Source organism: Cebus imitator, unplaced genomic scaffold (genome assembly GCF_001604975.1).
Source record: "Cebus imitator isolate Cc_AM_T3 unplaced genomic scaffold, Cebus_imitator-1.0 Scaffold114, whole genome shotgun sequence".
In the NCBI taxonomy this organism is placed as follows: Eukaryota; Metazoa; Chordata; class Mammalia; order Primates; family Cebidae; genus Cebus; species Cebus imitator.
This window is the reverse complement of record NW_016107429.1, coordinates 4,228,574-4,253,725: the sequence shown is the minus strand read 5'-3', so window position 1 is coordinate 4,253,725 and position 25,152 is coordinate 4,228,574. Positions and strand designations below refer to the sequence as shown.

Sequence of the window (25,152 nt, the reverse complement as noted above, 5' to 3'; positions counted from 1 at the left end):
TTAAAGTACCTACTATGTGTCAGGCATTTTGCAAATTATTTATTTGTAATACTGACAGCAATTTCAAAAGGTGGTTTCCATATACGTGGCTACTTTGAACTCACCTTTAAGGAGGGAAAATAAAACATAAATCCAATGGTATCTTATAAATAAATATCAAGTGTTGTTTTCTTAGAAAAGATTTCAGACACATAATACAGTTGGCACATGCCTGGAAGACACTCAGCTGCAGTAGGGTCCCCCATCCCTGCCATAATGTCTTCTACAGATGGAATACAACAGCAAAAACAAACCACACATTGTTATGTTCCAAAAGAGTTTTCATTATTTTCCTGTAACTGCTACACTTTTTAAAACACAAAGTATCTTATCCTTTCAGAAAATCTGATGACTCAATGTGCCCGATCTCGTCAGATATCAGAAGCAAAGCAGGGTTGGCTTAAAAAAAAAAAAAAAAAAGAAAATCTGATGACTCTGCTTGGCTGGTGCTGTACAGCATACTCAGTCTGCCTACTGCCTAACTGAGCACTGTGGTCACACTTGGAGATTACTTTTTAGAAGCTTGAGGCTACTGGGGACCATCTGCCCTTTATCACAGGACCTGCGAGGCACTTCGGCCACTTTTCTTCCCAGGGACTTCAGACACTATACTATCACTACACAAGTAATCATCTCCCTCTGCAACTAGGCCATTAATGTAAAAATCACTTTGTGCTTTTTCTAATCACTTTCCTCTGACATTCCCTAGAGGAGATGTGTTATCACCCACTGACCTTGCCTCCTTCCCCTAGCCAGAGACTATGACTTTCAGGAAAAGACCTGATCTCCTAATTATCAGAGAAAACAGGTGTTATCAGGTGGGAGTTCCGAATTCTCCCTTACTTACTGTCTGCATCCACTTCTATTCAAACGTCCACTTCTATTCAAACATCCTTCCTTTGTAACTGTCCAGGTGCTCTGCACCTATGCTCTCACATCCCATTCCCTGGGAACCTAAGTTACTGTTCCCCTAAGTCTTAGCCCCATACCTCCAGAGCTATTAATCCTTCCTTTCAGAATACAAAGACAGTAAAGCCTTTGTGATATGAATGGCAAAGAAACATAATATGCTCATTAAATCATAAGCCATTTGGTGCAGCTATTTCCCTACTTTTTCTTTTTTTTAATATCTGGGCTTTCAAAAAAAAAAAGTTCCACTCCTCCTCCAACCAAGGCTACCTGGCTTCTGTTTCTACCAATACTGTATTTCCCAAGATAAGCAGTGATACCTGAGCTCTTCAATCCCATCTGTGCTTGGGTGCTCATCCATCCTTTTTGTACGTGGTCTTTCTAAACATGTGGCTTTGGTGACTTTTCTTTCCCATCTCTGTGTCACTGGTGGCTCTGAGGGGAGAATGCTCCTCCTCTGGCTCCTCTTTCTCTTCCTTGCTCCCCTTCCAAGTTTTACGACCCAGATGAGACCTGCATGACTTCTAGCCTGGGAGATCCAGTAAGACCAAGACTATCCCAGGTACAGATGATGTCATTTCCTCTGTATGCTCAGTGAACCTCCACAGTAGCACCACCACTTCATTGGATTGTAACTGTTTAGGCTACACAATTTATTTGTCTCTATAACTGTAGATCTGCCAACCATTTCACATGTCCATGAAAGTTTAGTTCTCAAATGGCAAACAATTATTAATATACTAGAAATGGCTTGCCTTTTGAGTAATGCAAAATTACATAACACATAGAAACAGACAATGTGTAACGAATCAAACAACAAAATCAGTAATTCTCTAATCCTCTTTTAAAAGGGATTTCTATTTTAGGAAAAATTTGATGAAATCAACTGATCCTTTCACCAGTTTTTGTTTGCTTTTTTTAAGTCCAAACACAAAATTGAAAACAAAAGTACAGAGTTCAAGGAGCGTCTAAAGTCTGTCCATTGATTCCTTATAAACTTAGACTCTGAACTTCTGCTACAAGAAAAGGGAGAGATTCAGAATGGGCAAACAATTTTAAAAGATCATAATAATTACAGTCCACTATGGAACACAAGCAGAACAAGAGACATATTAATCATAACAACCATTTCAGGGAAGTCAAGGACATTACTTTCCTTATACAATACAGTTCTTTATCTCCTTTCCACTAAATTTATTCCAGCCTTCAGCATACATTTGTGAATGCTCATTAAATGAAAGACATTTGCTATTTCTTGCATAAATGTCCTTTTAAAACAACTTGAAGTCTTCACTTCTTGAGACTTTTCTAGCCTGTTCATGCTTAAGAGTCTGTTTGATAATGACTATGCCAAAAGGTTGTCCTGCCCTGACTATAAATTAGATAAGAAAAGCCTTTCCTGTCTACCCACAGGGCATCCTTACCTAGGCAGGAGCCCTGCTGAGTCCGTTCTGCCTTTTGCTTGACTACATAGTAAATATAAGAGACTGATGTTTGAATAAATTGTGAAATCATCCAAATTATTTTACATTTCTGGCCTAGAAAAATCTCCTTAAAAAATATTTAAGTCTTTTGACAGCTACAGGTAGCATTTGATTCTGCTTGAAAGCCCAAGTGTAAGGGTGTCAAAAACAATTAGTATGTTAATAGCTCCCTTTCTTAGGTTATTTGGCAGGCACAAGTTCATCAGAAAAAGAACAAAAAATACTCTCAAGAAAATAGGCCAATGATATTTAGAAAATCACATAATTTTACTATATTGTTCCTTATCCTCCTTCTACTTTAAAATAAATGAAAATGGGAGTTGTCAATATTTCCTACTTGGATAGATAACTTTCTCTAGAGGGGGACTGCATTAGTGTTGTCCTCATTGTTTCTAAAGAAGACTTAAGGCAGTTAGTGCTCAGTAGACATCAATGGAAACCTCAGAAATCTCCTAATTCTCCCTCAAGACAAACTCTTGCTGTTTTTTTTTTTTTTAATTATAAGTTCTGGGGTACATGTGCAGATCTTGCAGGATTGTTACATAGGTATACACATGCCATGGTGGTTTGCTGCCTCCATCCCCCTGTCACCTACATTAGGTATTTCTCCTAATGTTATCCCTCCCCAACCTCCTCACCCCCTGCTATCCCTTCCCTAGCCCCTCACCCCACAACAGACCGCAGTGTGTGATGTCCCCCTCCCTGTGTCCATGTGTTCTCATTGTTCAACACCCATTTATGAGTGAGAACATGCGGTGTTTGGCTTTCTGTTCTTGTGTCCGTTTGCTGTTTGAGAAACGGCAGATCAAGAAACAAGGTGACCCAAGACTGAGTGGATTGGGGATGGGGGAGGAGTGGCTATATATGAAGTTTTGATATATCAACAATAAAGCCTGTCTGTGTGCCTCCCTTAGAAAAATATGCTAATTCAAAGATATCTAACCAGCTTCACATTTAACTCTGACTTCAAATCTTGGAGTGGCAGAGCAGCTGTGCCTGGAGGCAATACAATCTTATTTCTATAAAAATCTCTCAAAGTGCCATATATAAGTGGAAGAGTAAAAATAGATAATCAAATCCAAATTAAGGCTATTAAGAATTGATTTAGTGTAAAGATAATATAGCAAGATTTTGTTTAGGTTATGGATGCTCTCTAAAAATGCATAATACTTGTTTGCCTAAAATTTCGATTATGTTTTATCTTATTTTGTCACAGTTAAATAGTTTTATCATTAGGGGTTTTAATTGCGTATAGTTTATAGAATTCTTTCTGATTACTCTCTATCCATTTAACTGGAAAAAAATCCCACTGTACTACTTATGAAAAGAGAACCACCTAATGAGGATATAAACAAACTGCAGGCAGGTGCAGTGTAAGGTGTGGCTCGACATTCATATATGTGGAACCTTTGTCACAAAAGTTTTACAGAGTTTACAGGGGAAGAGAAGAAAAACACTAGTCACTCGGTGGTATACCAGAGATTATAAAGAAAACAATCAAGAAAAAAAAAAAGAAATGAGAAAATCAAAGTCTTCTTTCAACCTTCACTTTATAGGCTCCACTGCCGTGTAATTCCTCCCAACTTCTTGATTTCTTTTCTGCTTCTCCTTCACTTCATTACTCACCTGAGTCCATTCCTAAAGTCCAGTCCTTACCTTGCTATTCGCTTGTTTTAAAGACTGTCCTTTAGATAATTAACTTGCTTATGAAGTATTAGCAATTCTCTGTGAGGGTGTCTTAACCTACAGCTCTAGGCTGGGCTTTTTTCCTTTCTGATTTTTTTTCTTCCCCTCTTTGACTTTTTCCCCCCGCCCTAGCAGCCGATTGATGCTGGCATAGAGGCTGCCGTGAAGTCCTTTCAATTCCTCCCTCCCACTTACACTTTAGTTCCATATAAACTATGGGGACCTGCCATTTTCATGCTCAAAAACCTCAACAGTCCAAATTTCTTGACCTGTATCAGACTCGCAGTATGCTTCTTCCCCATCTGGTACTTTATTTTCAACTGGGCCAGCTGATTTATTAATACTTAAACACCACAGTATCATCTTAATTAAAATATATTAATAAACATTTTAATTATGTTGACTTAAAAGAGGAGATTTCACTATTTTCTGGAGACTACAGAAAGTCTTTAGGTTTGGACTGTGTTGAATAAAGAAAACAGATAATGCCCTGTATTCAACAAATACGTTCTTTTGTTTTAATGTTGCCACACTTTCCTTGACTAAGGGAAAGATATTTAATAAGTGGCCCTCCACTTCTAAGAAGCGAGTAACCCAATCAAGACTGAATCTCCCCTCCCTCACATCTGATCCAACAATTCTTTGAAGCTATGCATAGACCAAACAAGCAAATATCTCCTTTTGATGATAGATAACTTTAAGGGAGGAGATGGGAAGTGGTTAACTGTGTTCACGGCTGGAATTTTAGCAACTGACATATCAAATTCCACTTATTTGGGTAACATTAAGAGATTTGACTTTTCTCCTTAACATATACTAATAGTTTCATTCAAGTATAAACATAAACATGTCTGTTCGTTCAACACATTCTTATAAACACTTATGTGTCCGATACGAATCCAGCTAAGCATTGGGGTTACAGCAGTCAACAAGACAGATATGCTCCTTTATGCCTTGTTTCCGCCATAATGAAACTCATGAGTAGTGTGACAGAGATCAAATAAAAACATCTTCAGGACAATGTGCATTACAAAATGGGAAGACTAGGGTGTTGCTACAGTGTACAATTCTATAAGTTTCAGACTGTGGTTCAAAAGACCTCCTGAAAAACTGCATACATGCTATTCCTGCTGCTGCTAGGTCACTCTGCCCTTGGGTTTTGGCCTCATTTCTACTCATCCTTCAAGTCTCAGCTTGGATTTCAGGTCCTTCTAGAAGCCAGCTCTAAACTGTCCTCAAAATGCCTGGATCAGTCTTTCTGACTTCCTGGTCTTGCCAAAACTTTTTGTGTTACTTCTAACCTGTCATTTACCAAAAGTAGGGCAATTATTACTAGTCTGTCTTTCAACTAGATAGCACATTCCTGGAGAGTATCTATAAATCTTAAGTGCCTAGCAACAGCTTAGTACATTTTGCTGAATAAATAAAGATATAGCACATACTTAATTTCTGCCTGTGCCTTTATAGCCAAAGCAAAAGATAATAGGTAAAACTTGTAACAAGAGTGTTTTTAGTAGAGGTTTGGAGCACAGCACAGGGCTGGATAATTCAGTGCATGAGATGTCTATGCTTCTAAAGCCCATTGGAGTTAGAATGCTTGAGGTCAGTTTGCTAAAATACATACAGGGATATTTTAGCCCCAACATCCAGGAGGATACTTTAGCAGAATTATTTTTATTCTGAAAGAAAAGATACTTTCTCTGTTATAAAAAGAAACCTAAGAAGTCTGAGACTATAGTTATGATATAAGAAGGTACAGACAGCAAAAGATAAACAGACAATAAAAAATTAAAATTGTAGCTAATAAACTTAAATTTGGGCTGTGGATATATATTTTTTACCCAAGTCTTCTATAATATTTCTAACAGAGCATAGGTTTATTAAAATTAATATAAATGTTTTAATACTGAGTTTATTAAAAGAAATAAAAAGTGGTCATAATTAATTCTAGATTATTCTCATAATCCAAACCTCAGACTAGGAAAACAGTGCTATCTAGTGGTTAAATTTGGGAACAAAAGGTGAGGCACACCAGAGGCTGAAGAACCTCCGAGAGGTTTTGTCTCAATAGTTCAACTATATGTTACAAGCAAAAAAAATGTATGCACATGAGTCATCAACTCATGGATGGGAAGGGGATAAGATACTGATTCAAGCAGCTTTGTTAAAAGTATAGCATGGCAAAGAAATTAAGAACTTGGACTCTGAAGTCAGATAGGCATGCATTCAAAATTTGACTACATGCCCTTAAACAAGTTATCAGACCTGCTTAATACTTGACTAATTTCAACTATGAAAGGGGAAAAAATATTGACTCTCTGATAGAATTATTTGAGGTTAAATGGGTAATATGCATAAAACATTCATCATAGTGCTTAGCATTTAGTAAGCCAAATATCCCAGTAAACATTAGCTTATTATTACTATTATTATTTTACATAGGCTATAAATGAATTTCAAATAGCTGTAGAAAACCTTTTGAATCTTCTAGTCACGAGATCAATATCAACAATATATACTTGTAGAAAATATAAATATTAGACATCAATTTTAAGTATATAAAAGCAAATTAAAAATAAGTTCAATTTTACTTTTCAATTATATAGTTCAGTTGCAGGGTTAGTATTTTCAACGAAAACAAAGAATTTTTTAGAAACAGAAAGTTTACACAATAAACTCCAAAATGTTATACTAAAATAATCAGCACCCTTTTTGCAATAAAGACATTTTCCTTAACTAAATCCTGCATTTTCAATATCTAGTCTAATAAATCTATAGACACATAATTCTTAAGATAGATTAGGTCATTTGGATTTCTTTCTACTTGGTTAGAAATATGAAGGGAAAACAACAGAAAAATGTAGGAATTCATCACATTTATTTAGAACAGAGAATTTGATCTTTGTGATATATCTCGTGTGGCTTGCTATATAATCTACTAGGTTAATTATCATTAACAGCCTTAGAACTTAAGCAAGTACACACGTTAACTTTATAGAAGTGCAATGCTCATCTGCTTTACATATAATAAACAGAAACATCACAATTTATAAGTAATTGTATCTGAGCCATTATATCCCAGACACTTTACTAATATTACAGTCACAAGGCTGAGTTCACCAAGCCCAGTGCACAAAGTTGCCTGAACCAATTTTCCCCCACATATTATCTAAAAAATATATTTTAAATTAACCATAGGATGGTATATGCACATCATTAATCATATCACAATCATTGTGTTTGGCTGTAGTTCTTTTATAATGATTTAAAATGGGAGCTGAATTATTTACCTTGTTAATAATAAAAATAACTGAAGTACATATACAAAAACAAAAAAGAATTAAAATAGAAATTAGAACCGTATTCTGGTCACAGTTGTGTCATTAACCAGCTCTGTACTCTTGGGAAGCTTTCAGCTACTCTGGGTTTCCATTTATTCATTGATAATACAAAACAATCTGTAAGATCAGGATAGACCTACCTTCTACAGGTTTTGGCATTGTGAAATACATCACAATGGCTCTAAACATAACCCTACAATTAGGAATTACTTAATTAGTCACAATGAACTTCTCTGACTTATCCCAACTCTTTTTTTGTATTGTTATAAAAGGGAAAGGCAAGACAAAACAACAAAAAAGACCTACTTAAGAGATTGCAGCATCTTTTTACTTTTACAGTCATTTGTTAAGTACCTACTATATGTACTTTACCTTGGGCAGTAAGGATCCACACACCTGTTAAAAGATAATTACATCCATGTCTTTTTCTTATTTACCTCATAATTATTTTAGGCTTCCCTAAAAATTGGCACAGGTTTCTCTCTCAGTCACATGTTAATAATTCTAGAACTTAATTAATCTGCACCCAAAAAACTCTGGAATAAAATCTGTCAAGTTTTTTTACATTTATAAATCTGGCAAACATTAGTGACAATCTCACTCAGAAAATCAGCACCCACAATCAATGAATGTGTTTTGACTATGGAAGGTAGGCAGAACCCAAGTACATAACACAGAGGGAAAAGAACCAAAGCAAATAAAAGCCAATCAGCATGAAATAGTACCGTGAACAGAGCAAAGAGTTACATACGGTTGGGCATGGAGGAATGCTTAGAGATTTTTGAGAGGATTCCATCTTAGATAAATATCAGAGGCTACAGTTAATTCACCTTTTTAGTGATTTTAGCACATCCTTCCATAATAATACCATATGAAGCTCATCTACGTGTATTATTTTCCCAAAATGCCAGTCGAGGTATTTCTAGCTGCACTGGCAAATGTGGGAGAGTAAAAAAGGTGACAGATTTAATACTTCAAATTGTATCTTGACATATAGTAAGTCCAACACTTAAAAAAGTGTTATGAGAGAGTGCCTTGGATACCACTAATCAGCAATGATTGAATGTTAACTTCAGATAATTATAATAATAAAAAATTCACTAGAGACCCGATAGAAGAACCTAAAACACAACCTCAACGTAATAGGGATGAAAAATACAAGTACACAATCCCATAGCAAATATGTACATGCACACATTTTTACTACTTTAGTTATATTGAAACTTGAAAATTTCACAGCAGCCTACTAAAATCACAGATCAATAAGATAAAAGTAGATAAGAAAAATGTGCAATTTATGAATACGGTTTATTACCATGGTTACAAACTTTCAGTACAGGCCTCTGAGACATTGGACTGAGACTCTGCCGAACATCTGTTAAAAAATATAAAAAAGAAACTTAATATAGAGGTCTGTGCATCTCAAGAAGGAAAACAGTAGTAGACATACTTTTTTCCAAGGTTAAGTATTTCTGGCAGCAAAGTAATGCTTCAATACCCTGAAATACTTGAAGCAGTAATGTTATGACTTTTACTTCCCATTTAATTATGCTACTGTAAACTCCACTGGGATAAGGTACATATGGTTCTTTAGATGATACTTGTCACACTAATCAGCATTTTCTAGGTTCAGTGCATTGATTTGTTAATGTGCTACTGACATCAGCCAACTGGAATGCATATCTCCCTGACATTTGTCTGTACAAGGGATTAAGCAAACTTATGAAACTTCCGAACAGTTGTTGCCCACGGCACTGCATTCTCGACACATGACTTTAAAAGAATGAGAAAAAAAGGGTTCTTCTTTGTGATGGCTCCCTAGAAAGTAACATGAAACAAGAATAGGGTTCACCTTTCGGCTTCGGTGTCCTTTTTCTTCTGTCGCGGAAGGCAGCCCCGGACTGCAAGGCCTCCAGCAGATTATCCATCACTCCTGTCTCATCACCCTCTGTGAAAAGAGATGCAGGGAATTCCATCAGCCCTTAGGGTTACCATAGCAATGTCAAAGCATACACAGAAACTGGTGATGGTGATGGTAGGGGAAAAATAAGATCAGATGCCGGGACGAAACCAGCAATTTCAAAATAAGACAGGACTTTAACTCTCTCATAAATCAAATATCTTTTAATGAATCTGTCTCATTAGTGCCTATGTTACTGACCACTAAAGAGGACTGAGTTCCAGTGATTCACTTCAGAGCACTGCTTTTATAGTCCAATGGCATAATTACTTTAAATGGAATGTGGTTCTAGTCATGTCTAAGTCTTGGGTTATCATAAATCACATTTCTTTTGTAGAAATGAGCTATTTTCCAGACATCAGCCTCTATTCTAAAATCAACCAGGTATGGGAGAGTGTTTTTGTTCCTACTGAGATTCTGCTGTCTAAACTTATCAGACAAAATTATATTTCCATGCTAACTTTTGTGAACATGCTTCCAACAACTGATTTTTCATATCAGAAGATAATAATCCCCTGACTTAAGGTGACACAGATCACTACAAAATTTTACAGAATGTGTAAGTTTATCTTCTATAATAAAAAATAAAGCAAAAGAGGTTCTCTAAAATCAAAAGGACTCCATTCCATTAAGATTATGTTAAGTTGATATCCTGCATATAATTAACGAAAGATGTGGCTACAGAGCCAATTCTCTCTACAAAGAACAGATTATGACTAATATTTGTAAGTATTTATAGTTATCAATGTTAAATATTATTCAAAGAAAGCAGGAGAAAAAGCTTCAAAGGAACTATTGGCCCAAACCAAATTCAAGGAAACCCTAAGGACTTTTTAACTGTCCAGAAAAGGTAACTTGCAGGCATTCTTTATGAAACTGTATGGCTGGTGTACTGCTACATTTAAAATAATGGAAAGCTATTTTCCTTGGAAATTTTTATTTTTTTTTCCTTTTGATACACAATCCCTTTATAGAGAAAAGGTGAAAAGAAAATGCAGTAGAATACAAATAACATACTCATTTACAGTTTATAAACAGATACACAAATATAAATATGCATCAGCCCTTTTTCCATCTGCTTCTATTTCACATTTTTAGAAGAGTACTAAACCTTGTAGGTGTTATCAAAAAAGGTGGGTGACAAATAGAATATTTGGAAGTTGTTAATTTACTGTAAACTTAATTCTGATATGATGGCTATTTTAATTAAAATACATGAAATATTTCAGACAGCTAAATAAGTAGCTATTTGAAAATTTACATTCAAATTCAAATATATTTTTCCTTCAAAAACTTCAGACAATTTCAAATATTTAAGGTAGTAAAAGAAAAAGAAAACATTTCAAAATCTAAAATTAAAATTTTAAATCTTTTTCAAGCAATCATGAGATTGAAAGAAAAAAATCCTAGTACTGAAATCAAATAGAAACAAATGAACATATTTTCATATTGATAGCATTAATTATAAAGGAGGGGAAAAAAGAATAAATCCAGGTAACTTTTGAGTACTTTAATGGCATAAAGTTTAAGGGAAAAAAACATAAATAAAATGTCAACTTTCTTCTTAGTAAATTTGTTGTTGGTAGTGGTATGATGTAGTGATTCTGAGACTACTGTGTGTGTATAAAAGACAGGGCAGGTGTGCAAATGTGCTATTGTTGTGGTCACTATGGGAAGGAAATGGAAATATGGAATTGGAGAAAAAGAAAAAGAACCATGAAGGGTTGGATTGGATTTACAGGTATTAATGTAAGCTCAAAGCTTAAAAAACAAAACAAAACTAAAAAACAATAAAAAAAAACCCCTTTACCTTTAACACTAAGATGATAGCAATGAGCCTTTGGATCTTGGTTTCTAGATACCATTACTAGCCCTCACATCTTGGTTGCTAATTACCTCTCTCGCCCTCTGATCTTGGTTTCTACATACCATTACTCCCTAAAAGGAATGAGAATGCTTACAGAAATGGCTGATTCTAGAACTGAGGCCAAGAAAGTGTGAAATGAGTCAGAAACATATTGTTGTGCCAGAAAATCAGAAAGTGCTCAAAAATAGATAGTGATATGCTGAAAAGACAGAAGAGCCAGACTGAAATGTTGCCTTGGCCAAATTTAGGACAACTGAGTATCAAATAAATAATGATGGGAATGGGATTATTCCACACTGGGGGGAAAAAAGATTCATGCATCCATACTGATACTAAAAAATACATAGTAATCAAAATGCAGGAAAGAGAGTTCCTTTCTACAGAAGAATGTCAAATAATAAATGTCAAAGATAAGAGGGAAATAGAAAATTCACCACATTACAGTTCACATAGTAAGAAATGATTCAGGCAGGAGTCGTCAGTGGTTGCAAAAACCATTGCGTGTAAGGATGTGGAGGAACAGGATATGTAGAAATCTGGTAGATTCCACCTTACCCAAATAATCAAATTTGACATTACCAATAATGTGGAATGCACTGATATCAATTGCCTCCTGAAGTGATGCACAACTTAACCTGTGTAGTGCTTTGCACAAAAATATTTAACTTGAATCTGAATGCAAGGCAACAATCATACAAATCCAAAGTGAGTGACATTCTGTGACACAACTGGCCTAGGATCTAAGAATGTATCAATATCATCAAAGACAAAGAGAGGAAGAAATAGAGAGAGAGAAGAAAAGGCTAGAGAACTCTTCTAATTTAAAGGAGACCAAAGAGACATGACAACTAAGTACAGAGCAGTCCCTGATTAGCTCCTGAATTGGAAGGAGTTATATATGACATTATTGAGATAATTGGAGAAATTTGAATATAGACTGATATCAGATAGTTACATTGTACCAATGTTAAGTTATCAGGGTGTGATAACTGTATTATGGTTCATTAGAATAATCTCATTGTTCTTAGGCATTAGATGCTGACAGTTTTAGGCTCACAAAACAACTTACACAGTTTCATGTTTATTGCTTCGTGCCTTTGAACATGCTATTATCTCCACACAGAGCATCTGTCTCATTTCCCTCACCAAGCTAGCTCTTACCCCTCCTTCAAAACAGAGAACTGAGAATCCTTCCCTGACCCACGTGGCCTAAACTGGGTACCCCTCTGTGCCCCAATGGTCTGTAATACATATAACAATAAATTCTTTACAATGTTACATTGTTTATGTGACTGTTTCTACCGCTAAACTATGAGCTCACTGAGGGCAGTGATTATAGATTTCATTTATCACCTGGCAAAATGCAACTAGTATATACAGTGTTCGACAGACATATGTTGACTAAATTAGCTAAATATATGTTGACTAAATTAACTAAGATGGTCAGCTGAAAGGGTTGATTATGCAGGAGAATAAAGGTCATAGATGGACAGGGGACCAGGGAAGAGATGGGAGTATGTTCCCATCATCATTTGAAACAACACAGCTTTATTCCTTCTCCCTTGTCTCATACATCTATTTAGTTGTCAAATATTATAGACTGAAACTTCCCATTATCTCCTGAACTAATCTGCTGCTCCTTTTCTAACTGGCTTTATGTTGGTCGTATGGAACTGAATTATTTTTTACTGGAATACTGCATGAGCTGCCTAGTCACGTTACTTCCAGTTTCTCCCTAATTCTGCCCATGTATTACCAATAAGTAAGCCCTACAAAAGAAATGATCTTCAGTTCCCCCATTACAAAGTTTCAATATATCTCAGTTCTTACAATATAAAGTCCCAATATTTTTTCATTTTTATTTTTAATGTTCTTTTTTCCTCTCAAATGGATTCTGACAGATAAAGTCCTAACTCTTATTCTTTCCCCAACAATGATTTCAATTGTGTTTACAATCTTATCTCTTACTTCCAAGCACTGCAACCTATTCTTTAGCTAAAGGCAACTGCCTGTGATTCTCTACAAGCATTCTTTCTCTTGTCCATCACCGTCCACCTGGAACCTCTACCCCTGCTCTCATCCCCCAAAGCAGATGGCTATTTTTGGCCTTCACTCCCACATGCATAATGGGAAGAAAACAATACTGAAGTAAAACAACATGCATTCTAGTCTGAGCTTTCAACTAACTACCTGTGTGACACTGGACTATTATTTACATAATAATTCCTGACATAAGCAATACAGAAAATATCTGTCTAGGGTTAATGAGGGAATCAAATGAGATAACACAAATGAAAGCACTTGGTAAATTGCTATGTGATATAAAAGTATAGGGAAACAAATTCACAGGTAAAATTCATAGTAAATTATAGGGTGTGTATGAAATACCTGCTTATTATTGAATGTTTCAAGCACTGTTTTAGAAATAGTACAAATGAAGGAAGCTTATTTGTGTGTGTTTACGTGTATGTTTGTTTGTTTGAGATGGAGTCTCGCTCTGTCACCCAGACTGTAGTGCCTAGGCTTACTGCAACATCTGCCTCCTGGGTTCAAGCAATTATCCTGCCTCAGCCTCCCAATTAGCTGGAATTACAGATGCACACCACCACACCCAATTAATTTTTGTATTTTTACTAGAGACAGGGTTTCACCATGTTGGCCAGGCTGGTCTCGAACTCCTGATCTCAGGTGATCCACCCACCTGGGCTTCCGAAAGTGCTGGGATTACAGGCATGAGCCACTGTGCATGGCTGAAGGAAGTCTTTTATAGTGTATTCTATTATTTTCTTTATTAGGTATAACATCATTTTTAAGAAAAACTCTGACTTGAAGTACAAATACACTCTTGAAATAAACCAAAGTGTAAGATGGGGACATATAAAGATGTTCTTCCAAATGTTAAAAATGCATTTAGAACATTCAACCAACACATGTTCACCTGGCATATGGTACTATGTGCCAGGATGTTAGTAGGCACTAAAGATACCCAAGACTCATGCATACGGTACTGTGTGCCAGGATGTTACTAGGCACTAAGTTATCTAGGCTGCAAGGGTTAACACAAAAGCATTTCTGTTCTCAGAAGCAGAGAAGTGTATATATGAGTTACTGGAGAAGTACAGCTTCCTAATAAATGATGACCTGAAGAATAAGTAGGAGTTACTCATGGCAGGGACTGGAGAGGGAATAGCATTCTTGGCAAAAGGAATAACAGGTACGAAGGCAAAAAGTCAGAATAAAAACAAAAAATGAGGTGTAATAAGGTGTTTAAATGATTTACATTTACAATAGTTTAACACAGGCCAGAGAAGTTAAAATCAGTCATTTTTTCTTCTAGAACAGAATTCAATTTCTCCAGCAGTAATTTATATTAAAAATATTTATAGTTTCTCCTCTGCTGTAAAAACTGTTAATAGACTAACTGCAAGAGGCAAAGCTTTTCTATATCTAAATAACATATCACCTTAATTTGTAAATAGTATTTTAAAAAACTGCACTGTGTCAAAGGAAATGGAGAAGGGAGAGTTAAGGACATTTCTGAAGTGGAATCAATAGGTCTTAGGAATCGAAAGGGGGCCAAGCTGCTAAGGACACGTCTGAGATCTCTGAGGCCCATGGCTGGTGGAAAGCAAAATATGAAATTTAAATATTATTGATTTTGATGGGGAACAAAGATTGGAAAACATAATGGGTTTCCTTTTGGACCTGCTAATGGAAGGTGCTAGCAGGGACCTCCAGATAACTTCTGGAAGACAGCTGGAAATTCTGGCCTCATATTCAGACAAAAACGTGGGTGATATTTTTGGAAGTCATTTCCATATTGTAAAAAATACTTATTCAGCACTCTGGAAAAGCATATGCCTGAATTAGGAGAGGTGGCATCTTGGAAACCACCTAAATTTAAAGGACAGGAGTAAAAAGATAAGTCTGTCATCCAGTAGGAACTCTCTTTCCTTACTCCATTTTCTTCAGCCAAGGCACAGTACTGAAATTTTAGATAACTAAGGATACAAAGAAGATCCTCGAAAGTTCTAGAATACTGAAAGTAAGTAAACAAATGAAAACAGGTAAAATACGTAGGAAGGAAATAAGACTAGGACTGGAATTCTTAATGGCAACACTGAATTCCAAAAGATAGGCAAGAAATGGCTTCCCAATTCTGAAGTAAAACTATTTCCAGTGAAGGAATGATTATATTGCTAATTAATCATGGATAGAAAATGGACATTTTTCAAACATGTGTCTATACATGCCTTCTTAGAAAGAGACTGGAAGATGTACTTTTACAAATCAAAAAAAAGAGGGTTAGAATAGTAGGAAAACATGGAATCCAGAAAAGGAGAAGGAATCAAGAAAGCAAAGTGGCAAATGAATTCCCACGATGTCCCAGTCTCAGAGCAGCCAGTTCAGATCACACGGATCACCTGGGATGAAACTGGGCTGTGGGACAAAGGGGTGGCCATAGAGCCAATAGCAAATATATTGTATTTGACCATTTGCAAAATGATTGCTGATTATTCCCCAGATCTAATAAAAAGTTTGGATAATACAGTATCAGGTATGTATGCACAAATACTAAACAAACTTTCTGAAAAGTCTGTATTAATCTAGAAACAACAAGATTGTCCAATAGGAAATGCTGTAGTCTGAATATGCTAGACTTGACCTCCAATGTAATGGTATTAAAAGGTAGGATCTTTATAAGGTGATTAGGTCATGAAGGCAGAAATCTCATGAATGGGATCAATGGCCTCATAAAAGAGGCTGGAGGAATCTTAGTCCCTTCCACCACGTGAAGACACAGCAGCAAGACACCATCTATGGAGCAGAGAGTGAGCTATCACCAGGCATAAAATTTGCTGGCATCATGATCTCGTACTTTCCAGCCTTCAGAACTGCAAGAAATAAATTTTTGTTGTTTATAAATTGCCCAGTCTAAGGTGTTTTGATTATAGCAGCAGGAACAAACTAAGACAGAAAGTAAGGAACATTGAAAGCTGAGGTGAAAAAATAAACAACTTAAAATTAAAAAAAAAGAAAAATAAAGAAAATGAGGTATATTTACACAGTGCCACTATTATAAACACTGGCCATTCTGTTGACCACCAACTGTGATATAATTACAATGAAAGACAATAGAGTAAAGGAATAGGGGTACACAAGGTGAGAGTTAGCAGTGACAGGGCATTAGGGAACTAAATCAGGAACTCAGTAATGCCTAAAATACTGATAAATCACAGTCTATGTAATTATCTATAAATAGGAAACACATACATATCAGAAGAAATAACTAAGAGTTAAAAGTGATTGCCTCTGGGAAATGGGAGAAGACTGAGAGGAGTGAGGGAGAACATATTTTATCATGCTATAAGCCTATTATATTTAATTTAGGAATTTGCAGACATTGATAAATACAAGATAGTTAAAAATTTTCTTGAAAGAGAAAGAAGTTGACTGAGGAAGAGAATGTGAAGGAAGAGGTTGATTATTGATCTAAAGGTGCTTACGTCTGAGAAGGGGAGGATGACAGGTAAAAATAATACAACATAACCGGATGAATATTATGGCAGAGATATTCAGCATGTAGTACAGGGTGGTGGGCACGTTGCATGGGGCAGAGAGAGAAGGAACAGTCTCAGAAGGCTCAGAATACCTGAGACTTAAAGAACTGATTTAAGAGTACCAGGGCTGCCCAAAGAGACAAGACCCAGCTAAAGCTGTTAGGAAAGCTGTATAAGGCAGGGGTTCCTGAAGAATGTGCAATGGATGTGAGTAGGAAGAGATAGAAGGGGTAGTGCTGTGAGGTAAAGGTGAAGAGAGAGTCAGGGTCAGCTCACCAAGGGCTGAATATACCATGCTATGGAGTTTAGACTTTAAAGGAGCCGTGAAGTCATTTTAAGCTAGGAAGAAACATGGTCAATTTCTACTTTAGAAAGAATATTTTGAGAAGAGACAAGACTAGAGGCAAAAAAAAAAAAAAAAAGAGAGAGAGAGAGAGACAGACATGCTTAGTGATTTAAATCTAGACAAAATGTGATTACAAGGTCCAAGTAAGTTATAGAAGTGGTGGAGAAAATAGAAAAGAGAAAGGAAGAGACATGGAGAAATCTTGGTCTGTGTGGATGTGAATATTATAAAGAAATAAAGTTAAGGCTGATTTCCAGGCATTTGGCTCTGCCAGTTGGATATATATTGATATTATTTGGCAAGCACAGAACTGTCTCTGTTTGGTGGCAGAATGAGTTGGATCTAGTGAGGAGTTCAATTTTGGATATGTTAAGTTGAAATGTTCATGAAATATACAACCACAAAGTGATTCAAGGTGTCTAGAGGGCTGAGACAGTCACAGGATTAAAACTTGGGAAAGAGGAATAGGTTATACTAACACATTCAACTCAGAAACATAGGGTGTACCTGAAACTATGGGAAAGAGTACAAACTTAGTAAAGTGGTAGAGAACAACGCAAGTTTTGAATTCATCCATTTAGATGCAAACCAATGGCATCCCAACTAACAATCAGTGTTACTTTGGGCAAATTACTTAGTCTCTATAACCTTCATTTATTCCCCCTCAGTGTTGAAAGGGTAAGAAGAATAGCACCTATTTCATAAAATATTGGAAGGATTGAAAAAGATAAATCACATACAATGCTCAGTAGAGTGCCTGGCGCATATGAAGAGCTTACTAATAGTGAATCTTTGTTATTTTGGTTATTGATATTGTGGTAGAGTGTGGGCTCTCTTAGGGAGACGATGTGTAGTGACAAGAAAAGAGAGCTGAGGGTAATGCACAAGGCAAACTAATAGGTAAAGGTGCTTTTAGGAGGAAATGACTATTCTCAACCTGTGACCATTTTCAATTGTGTTTACTTTGCGTGTGCTTTTATAGCTCCTCATTTTACTCCCCATTGCCTCCTGACATACTTTCCTTAAGTCAAACCACTATATGTATATAATATATATATAAACACACACACACATATATATACATATATATATAATTATTATAATAATTATTATTTGAAAACACCTCTGTCACCCAGGCTATATTGAAGTGGAGCAATCTCAGTTCATGGAGACCTCTGCCTCCTGGGTTCAAGGGATTCTCTTGCTTCAGCCTCCCAAATAGCCGGGATATAGGCATGTGCCACCACGTCCGGCTAATTTTTTATATTTTTACTACAGACAGGGTTTCACCATGTTGCCCAGGCTGGTCTTGTACTCCTGAGCTCAGGCAATCTGCCCACTTCAGCCTATCAAAGTGCTGGTATTATAGGTGTGAGCCACTGTGCCAAGCGACATTTTATATTATTTCAGCAGTAGTAAGTGACATAAAGATTATAATCTAGAATTTGAAGTGGGAATGGGGAAGGAAAGCTCAGTTTCCCCAAAGTCTAAAAGTGTGCAGTCGATAAAATTCATAGGCTTATTGTTTAACCCATTCAGAAGAAAACCACACACATGCACGCACGCACACACACACACAAATGCCCTAACATAATTACATGAATTATTCCTCTATGATTCTGGTTATAGAGATTTTTGGGGAAAAGATTATACAGCTTCTCTTGGTAACCCAGTTCAGTCTTTAACCAGCTAGAACAAAGCGCAAAATACTACTTAAACCAGACAGCAAAAAGACAGGAATAACTTCAAACAAAGTCTTTGAACTTGTCTTAATCCAGGTGTGAAACTGAAAATTTATTTGAGTCAAGGGAGTTAGAAAGCCCAATTTTCATTAGGATTTAACTGATAAAATGATAATCAGAACAGTTGTCTTTCATGCTGTAATTAAGTGACTGGCTCAATCATAAGAAGCGGAATTTTATGGGGAAAAACCCAAATAGGTTAATATTTCTGTTTTTTTCACCCTTATTCTTCATGATTTATACAAATTTCATTAAATATATTTGTTATAAGTTAGAAGGAAAAATTAGAATATTTTACAAAAAAAGGAAATTTTGTTATTGTACTTTTTTCCTTAAAATAAAGCACTTAAGAGCAAAGTTAAAGAGCGAAACTCCTGGACTTGAATCTTGCTTCTTACTCTTATCAGCTGTGTGCTCCTGAAAGATCACCCCAATCTCCTTATGCCTCCTCACACCTATAAGATGAGGAAAATAACAGTATTTATCCTCAGAAGACTATTGTGAAGATTAAGCAAGGTATAGAGCTTAGCACAGTGCACCCTACATGTAAGGCCTCAAAAATATTAGCGATTCATGTTTTTAATATTTTGATGACTATTCTTGTTCACTAATATAGCAAATATTGCTGATTGGTCAACGCAACACATTCATTCCCTACCTTATTATTCCTTCCTACAGAGGCTAGGAAAGCTAAAATTTCTCTCTGTGGCTCCCTTGCAGCTAAACTAGGGGTGGACACGTGATGCATTTCTATCTAATAAGGCATATCTGTAAAATAAGGCATATCTGTAACCACTCTTCCTCTTCCTATCTTAAATATGGCCTGGAATTACGACAGCTATGTCTGCTATCATTATGTTACAGCCTCCTTCTTCCTATCTTGAATAGGCTTAGATCTGTAGCATCCATCTTACACTTAGAGTACAGGTCACAAGGTAATCCTTTTAGTTGCTCTGGATAAAACATAAGGCTTGCTGGAGCCCAGGAGGCAGAGGCTGCGGTGAGCTAAGATCCCACCGCTGCACTATAGCCTGGGTAACATAGCAAGACCCTGTCTCAAAAAAATCCCATGATCAAGGCTGGGCACAGTGGATCACGCCTGTAATCCCAGCACTTTGGGAGGCCGAGGCGGGCAGATCATGAGGTCAAGAGATAGAGACCATCCTGGCCAACATGGTGAAACACCACCTCTACTAAAAAATACAAAACTCAGCTGGGCGCTATGGTGCGCACCTGTAGTTCCAGCTACTCGGGAGGCTGAGGCAGGAGAATTGCTTGAACCCCGGAGGCAGAGGCTGCAGTGAGCCAAGATTGCGCCACTGCACTCCAGCCTGGTGTCTGGACAGAGCAAGACTCTATGTCTCAAAAAAAAAATAAATAAATAAATCCCATGACCAACATCAAAAAATGAGGCTATATTTTCAAAGTTTAAGTGAAAAATGTTTTGTAGCTACATTAGAATGTGTAAATGAAAGTTACTACACAATTTATTACATTGTAACCAAATTTGAATCTAAATAATTTCATGTCTTACACTAAATGGGATTATAGAGATGACATTTATGAAATAAAGGATTATTATTCTACAAACTCTCCACCTTAAAAAAAATCTATTATTGGATGTCACGAAAATATTATTGAATTTTAACTATAAACACAACCAGCAAAAATGGTAATATAAATATACAATGACAAATTATATCATGTTGTTATTAATTCTTAATTTCCAAATTTCTTATGATTTAGATTTTGTTGTAAGACAATTCAGGATAAAAAAGTTACTTCTCTGCTTATTTAATTGTCTACTCAAATTAAAAAGGTACAATCATTTTTGGAATATAAACCTATTAAGGCACAAGATTTAAGAGTAACCATATCATGGATGAATTTGTCATTACAAAATAAGACATATCACATTAAAAAAAAATTCAATATATAAGACAGCATTTCCCAAAGTGTTCACCACAGAACACTAGTCCTATAAGAAGCTCTGTGTGTATGTGTACCTGTTTAGGGAAAGGGGGTAGAGGAAGTGGTTCTATGGTGAAATAAATTTGGGTAATAATGTGCAATAGAGGCTGGGTGTTGTGGCTCATGCCTGTAATCCCACCAATTTGGGAGACTGAGGCACGAGGATCACTTGAACCCAAGAGTTCAAGACTGGCCTGGGCAAAATAGTGAGACCCTGTCTCTCAAAAAAAAAAAAAAATAGCCAGTATGATGGTACATGCCTGTAGTCCCAGCTACACAAGGGGTTGATGTCGGGGGCATAACCGGAGCCCAGGAAGTTGTGGCTGCAGTGACCCATAGTTGAGCGACTGCATTGCAGCCTGGGTGACAAAGTGAGACCTTGTTTCAATAATAATAATAATAGTGTAACATGCACTACTATTGGTGATTTATAACAAATATACATGACAAGTAAATTTATGATAAAGGTGGCATTTCAAATCAGAAGAAGATTTTAAAAATGTGTTCAATAACTACTGTCTAGCAATAGCAACAGTCTGTTTGGATCTCACCTTGTTATTTATATCAAAATAAATTCCAAGCAGATCAAATATTTCAACATTAAAAGATTAAAGTATAAAACTAAAGCAGAGAATGTGGAAAAGTATATTTTCAATAGTTCTGGAATGGGAAAATATTTCTAAAAAAATCCAAAAGTAATATAAATATCTAAAAATCAAATAGGTCAGGTGTGGTAGCTCATGCCTGTACCCTCAGCACTTCATGAAGCCAAGGTAAGAGAATCACTTAAGCCGAGGAATTTGAAACCAGCCTGGGCAATGTAGCAAGACTTTGTTTCTATTAAAAATAATAAAAAATCAAATAACAACAAAGTGTACACATAAACAATGAAAGGATAAGCTGGAAAAAATATTTAAAATTTGGGCATTCCTAGGACTGATTTTCTTAAAATAAAGAATGCTTATAACTAGGTAAGAAACAGACCAAGAAAAGGGCAAACTATTTGTTTAGGGAACCCATCTTCTACGATCTGAATTGTTGTGTCCACCCCCAACCCCAGGTTTATATGTTAGAATCCTAATTTCAAGGTGATGGTATTAAGAGAAAGGGCTTTGGAAAGTGATGAGATCTTAAGGGCAGAGCCTTCATTAATGGGGTTACCACTTTTATAAAAGGGACTCTAGAGAGCTGCCCTTGTCCCTTCCACAATATGAGGACAAAGCTAGAAGGTTACAGACCTCATTGAACACCCAATCTGCTGGCATCTTGATTTTGGGCTTTCTAGATTCCAGAACTGTGAGAAATAAACTTCTGTTCTTTATAAGCTACTCAGTTTATGATATTTTTTATAGCAGACTGAATGGACTAAGACACCATCATAAAAATAAATAAATCATGCTTTAAATGTGATGTAATCTTCAACCTCATTCATAATTAAAGATATTCCAAATTCATCAGTGAGAGATCATTTTCAAACAACAGCATAGCAACAATGAAAAATTACGATAAATCAGTATCGGCAAAGGGTTGGGAAACAGGTCACTTCACACATTTGTTGCTGAAAATATAAAACAAATGTAATCACTTTGGCAAATAATTTAGCAATTTTTAACAGAAATAAAATTGTGGCCCACTGTGGTGGCTCATGCCTATAATCCTAGCACTCTGGAAGGCCAAGGTGGGTGAATCGCTTGAGGCCAGGAGTTTGAGACCGGCCTAGGCAACACAGCGAGACCTCTCCTCTAAAAACTAAGTTTTTTTTAAAGAGAAAAGATTGCACATATCACATAATGAAATAATTTTTCTCTGAGAAAGTCATTCTATGTGTATAACTTACTTGTGTGGAAAAACATATGTAAAAGGATGTCCATTATATTGTTTATTATAATAGGAGACTAGAAACAAACTAAATGTCCATCTACAAGAGATTAAATAAACTATGATATCCATATACCAGACCATGTTGTAATGTAAAATAATAAGGCATATTCAAATTATTGATATGGACCATCTCCAAAATATAGTAAGTGAAATAAGCCAAGTCCTTATTTCATCCATGAGGACACTGAATGAAGACTTTTCCATGACCACTTACAGCTATTAGCTACAGAGTGAGCAATTGGTTTATGACTTCCAGCAGCTTAGCAATTATTCCACCACATGGTGCCAAAGAAAGACACTACTTAATCATTCTTTCGGTGGTAAATGATTGTTAAAATGTCTGGCATGTAAGTATTCAAGTGCACCACTCTGATGAGCTTGTTCACTCTGACCTATTCTAAAATTATCTAAGAAAGCAAAATTTAAAAACGAGCATTGACTCCCTGGCAAAAAGAATGCTACCACAGTCGACCTTGTGTGTTATGTAGGGTCTAGGGTGCTGAACAGATGCCTTCAGTTGCAAAAGCACAGAATGTCAGGGGGAAAAATGTATCTATTTAAATACATATGTAGATGTGAAGTGATAATGACATTTAACAAAATGTGACTATCACACACAGTGAACACCCACGATTCTTTAATCACAGAGTAACCCAGGGAGGAAAAGGTTAATTACATGGCACACCACCTCCCCTTCTGGGTGGAAGTCTCACTTGTCACCTATAAGAGCTTCACTTTATTCTGAGTGAAGTTTGACAAGCTTAATCTTGACAAATGCTTGCTTCTCATTGAAAATACATTAGGATTTGTTTTAGATTTGTTTTAGTATTTTCTTATTAGTGAATAACTGACCTTTAAATAGCTTTTTTCCTTATGAAGTTTTTGAACAGAGAATGAAATGATTTCAGATAATGAAAATGCTTAATTCAACAAGAATAAAAAAAAAAAGGGGGAAGGAGCTAGGGAATAATAACGGTAATTTGACAGGATTTTTCTTTCAGGAGAAGCCAGCATAAATGGACCTGAGGCCATGAGGAGCCAGTGAGTAGTGCCTGGAACACCGTATGATGCCCACAGGGGCCCAGCAGTCATGCTCTGACAGCAGCATATGGTGCGCACTGGAGGAAGGGGAAAAATAAGGTCAGGAAGGCAGGCTGTGGGAGCTTGGATTTGAGGCTGAGGAACTGCCATCAAATGTTTCTGAAAGGTGTGAAATAATCAAAACTGTACTTCATGATGATTAAAGCTGGCATAGTGTAAAGGTGTCAAGCCTGGGTGACTGGGAAAATGGTGGTATCATTAACCCAAAATGAGAACATGAAAATCAGGTTTAATGTGGAACATGACAAGTTAGGTTATAGATGAATTGATTTTGAGGTACTGGTAGAATTTTCTGTTTTGTTCAAGGAGTAGTTGGAAATAACAGAACTATAAAGTCTACAGTCTAATTCAATTCTACAAAGACACACTAAGGACTAAGTGTCAGGTACTGAACTAGCCCCATCCCCTGTTCCCATGGATCTTAAGGGTAAGAGCAAGTTGAACACATAATTAGTGACTACCTATATGATGAATGTTACACAAAATAAATCAGGCTGCTATGAAATTGCTTCATACTGAGGCAGTAGAGGAGAAGAATTATAGCTATGATTGCCTAGTGATGATTTTAGGAGATATTCTTTGATAGCCGGATTTGTACTTCAATTTCTGAAGATATGTTTTATTTGTACTTTAAAACACAGAACCATACAGACATCACAGTAAACTGTGGAAATCTGTGTATTCGCATTTTGAGCTTTAAGGGCTAAAGCCCATCTTACTGCTGCCAGCCTTGCCCAAAGTAATTTTTACCAGATTCAAGTTCTTGGTTCATTTCTAACATAAACTTTGTGTTCAAAGTACTATAAGTATCCATTACCTTTCTTACTCATTTTAAAGTAGAAACACAGATTTATTCTGCCCAAATATAATGCCCTTCCTTATTCCTTCCACAATCAGATGTAGAAATCATCCCATTAGTACTAAACACAGAGGAAATTTTAAAATCCGAATCAGAATAACAGCAACATAGTTTTGAAAAAGAGGAAGTCAGCAAGGAGAATAAGGCAAATCTGAATGAGTGAAAATTTGGAGGAAAAAAAAGTATTGACATATGCTTTCAGAAGAAAGCAAGTAAGAGAAAAATGAAAAGGCGAGACAACTGAACTTTCAATGAACTCATTAACAATTGTAAAAAAAAAACTGAAGGCAAAAATGTGCTACCTTCTCAAGAGAACAATGAAAGACTCTCTCCCCCCACCCCATAACTATAAAAAGCCGACAAAATAAATACATGAGCCCTAGAATAAAAGCTGGTATTAGGTAA

General features: G+C 36.2%; 1 protein-coding gene across 2 annotated transcripts in view; it reads right to left on the bottom strand.

Annotated features, from left to right (window-relative positions):
- Positions 1 to 25,152, bottom strand: part of DIAPH3 (diaphanous related formin 3) — a 503,028-nt gene that overhangs the window by 98,537 nt on the left and 379,339 nt on the right. For both annotated transcript variants that reach the window (XM_017538779.2, XM_017538781.2), the window contains 2 exons: positions 9,312 to 9,407; positions 8,775 to 8,834 (listed from right to left, as the gene is read on the bottom strand). In XM_017538779.2, coding sequence (XP_017394268.1) covers positions 8,775 to 8,834; positions 9,312 to 9,407 — 156 coding nt within the window. The remainder of the gene's footprint in view (positions 1 to 8,774; positions 8,835 to 9,311; positions 9,408 to 25,152) is intronic.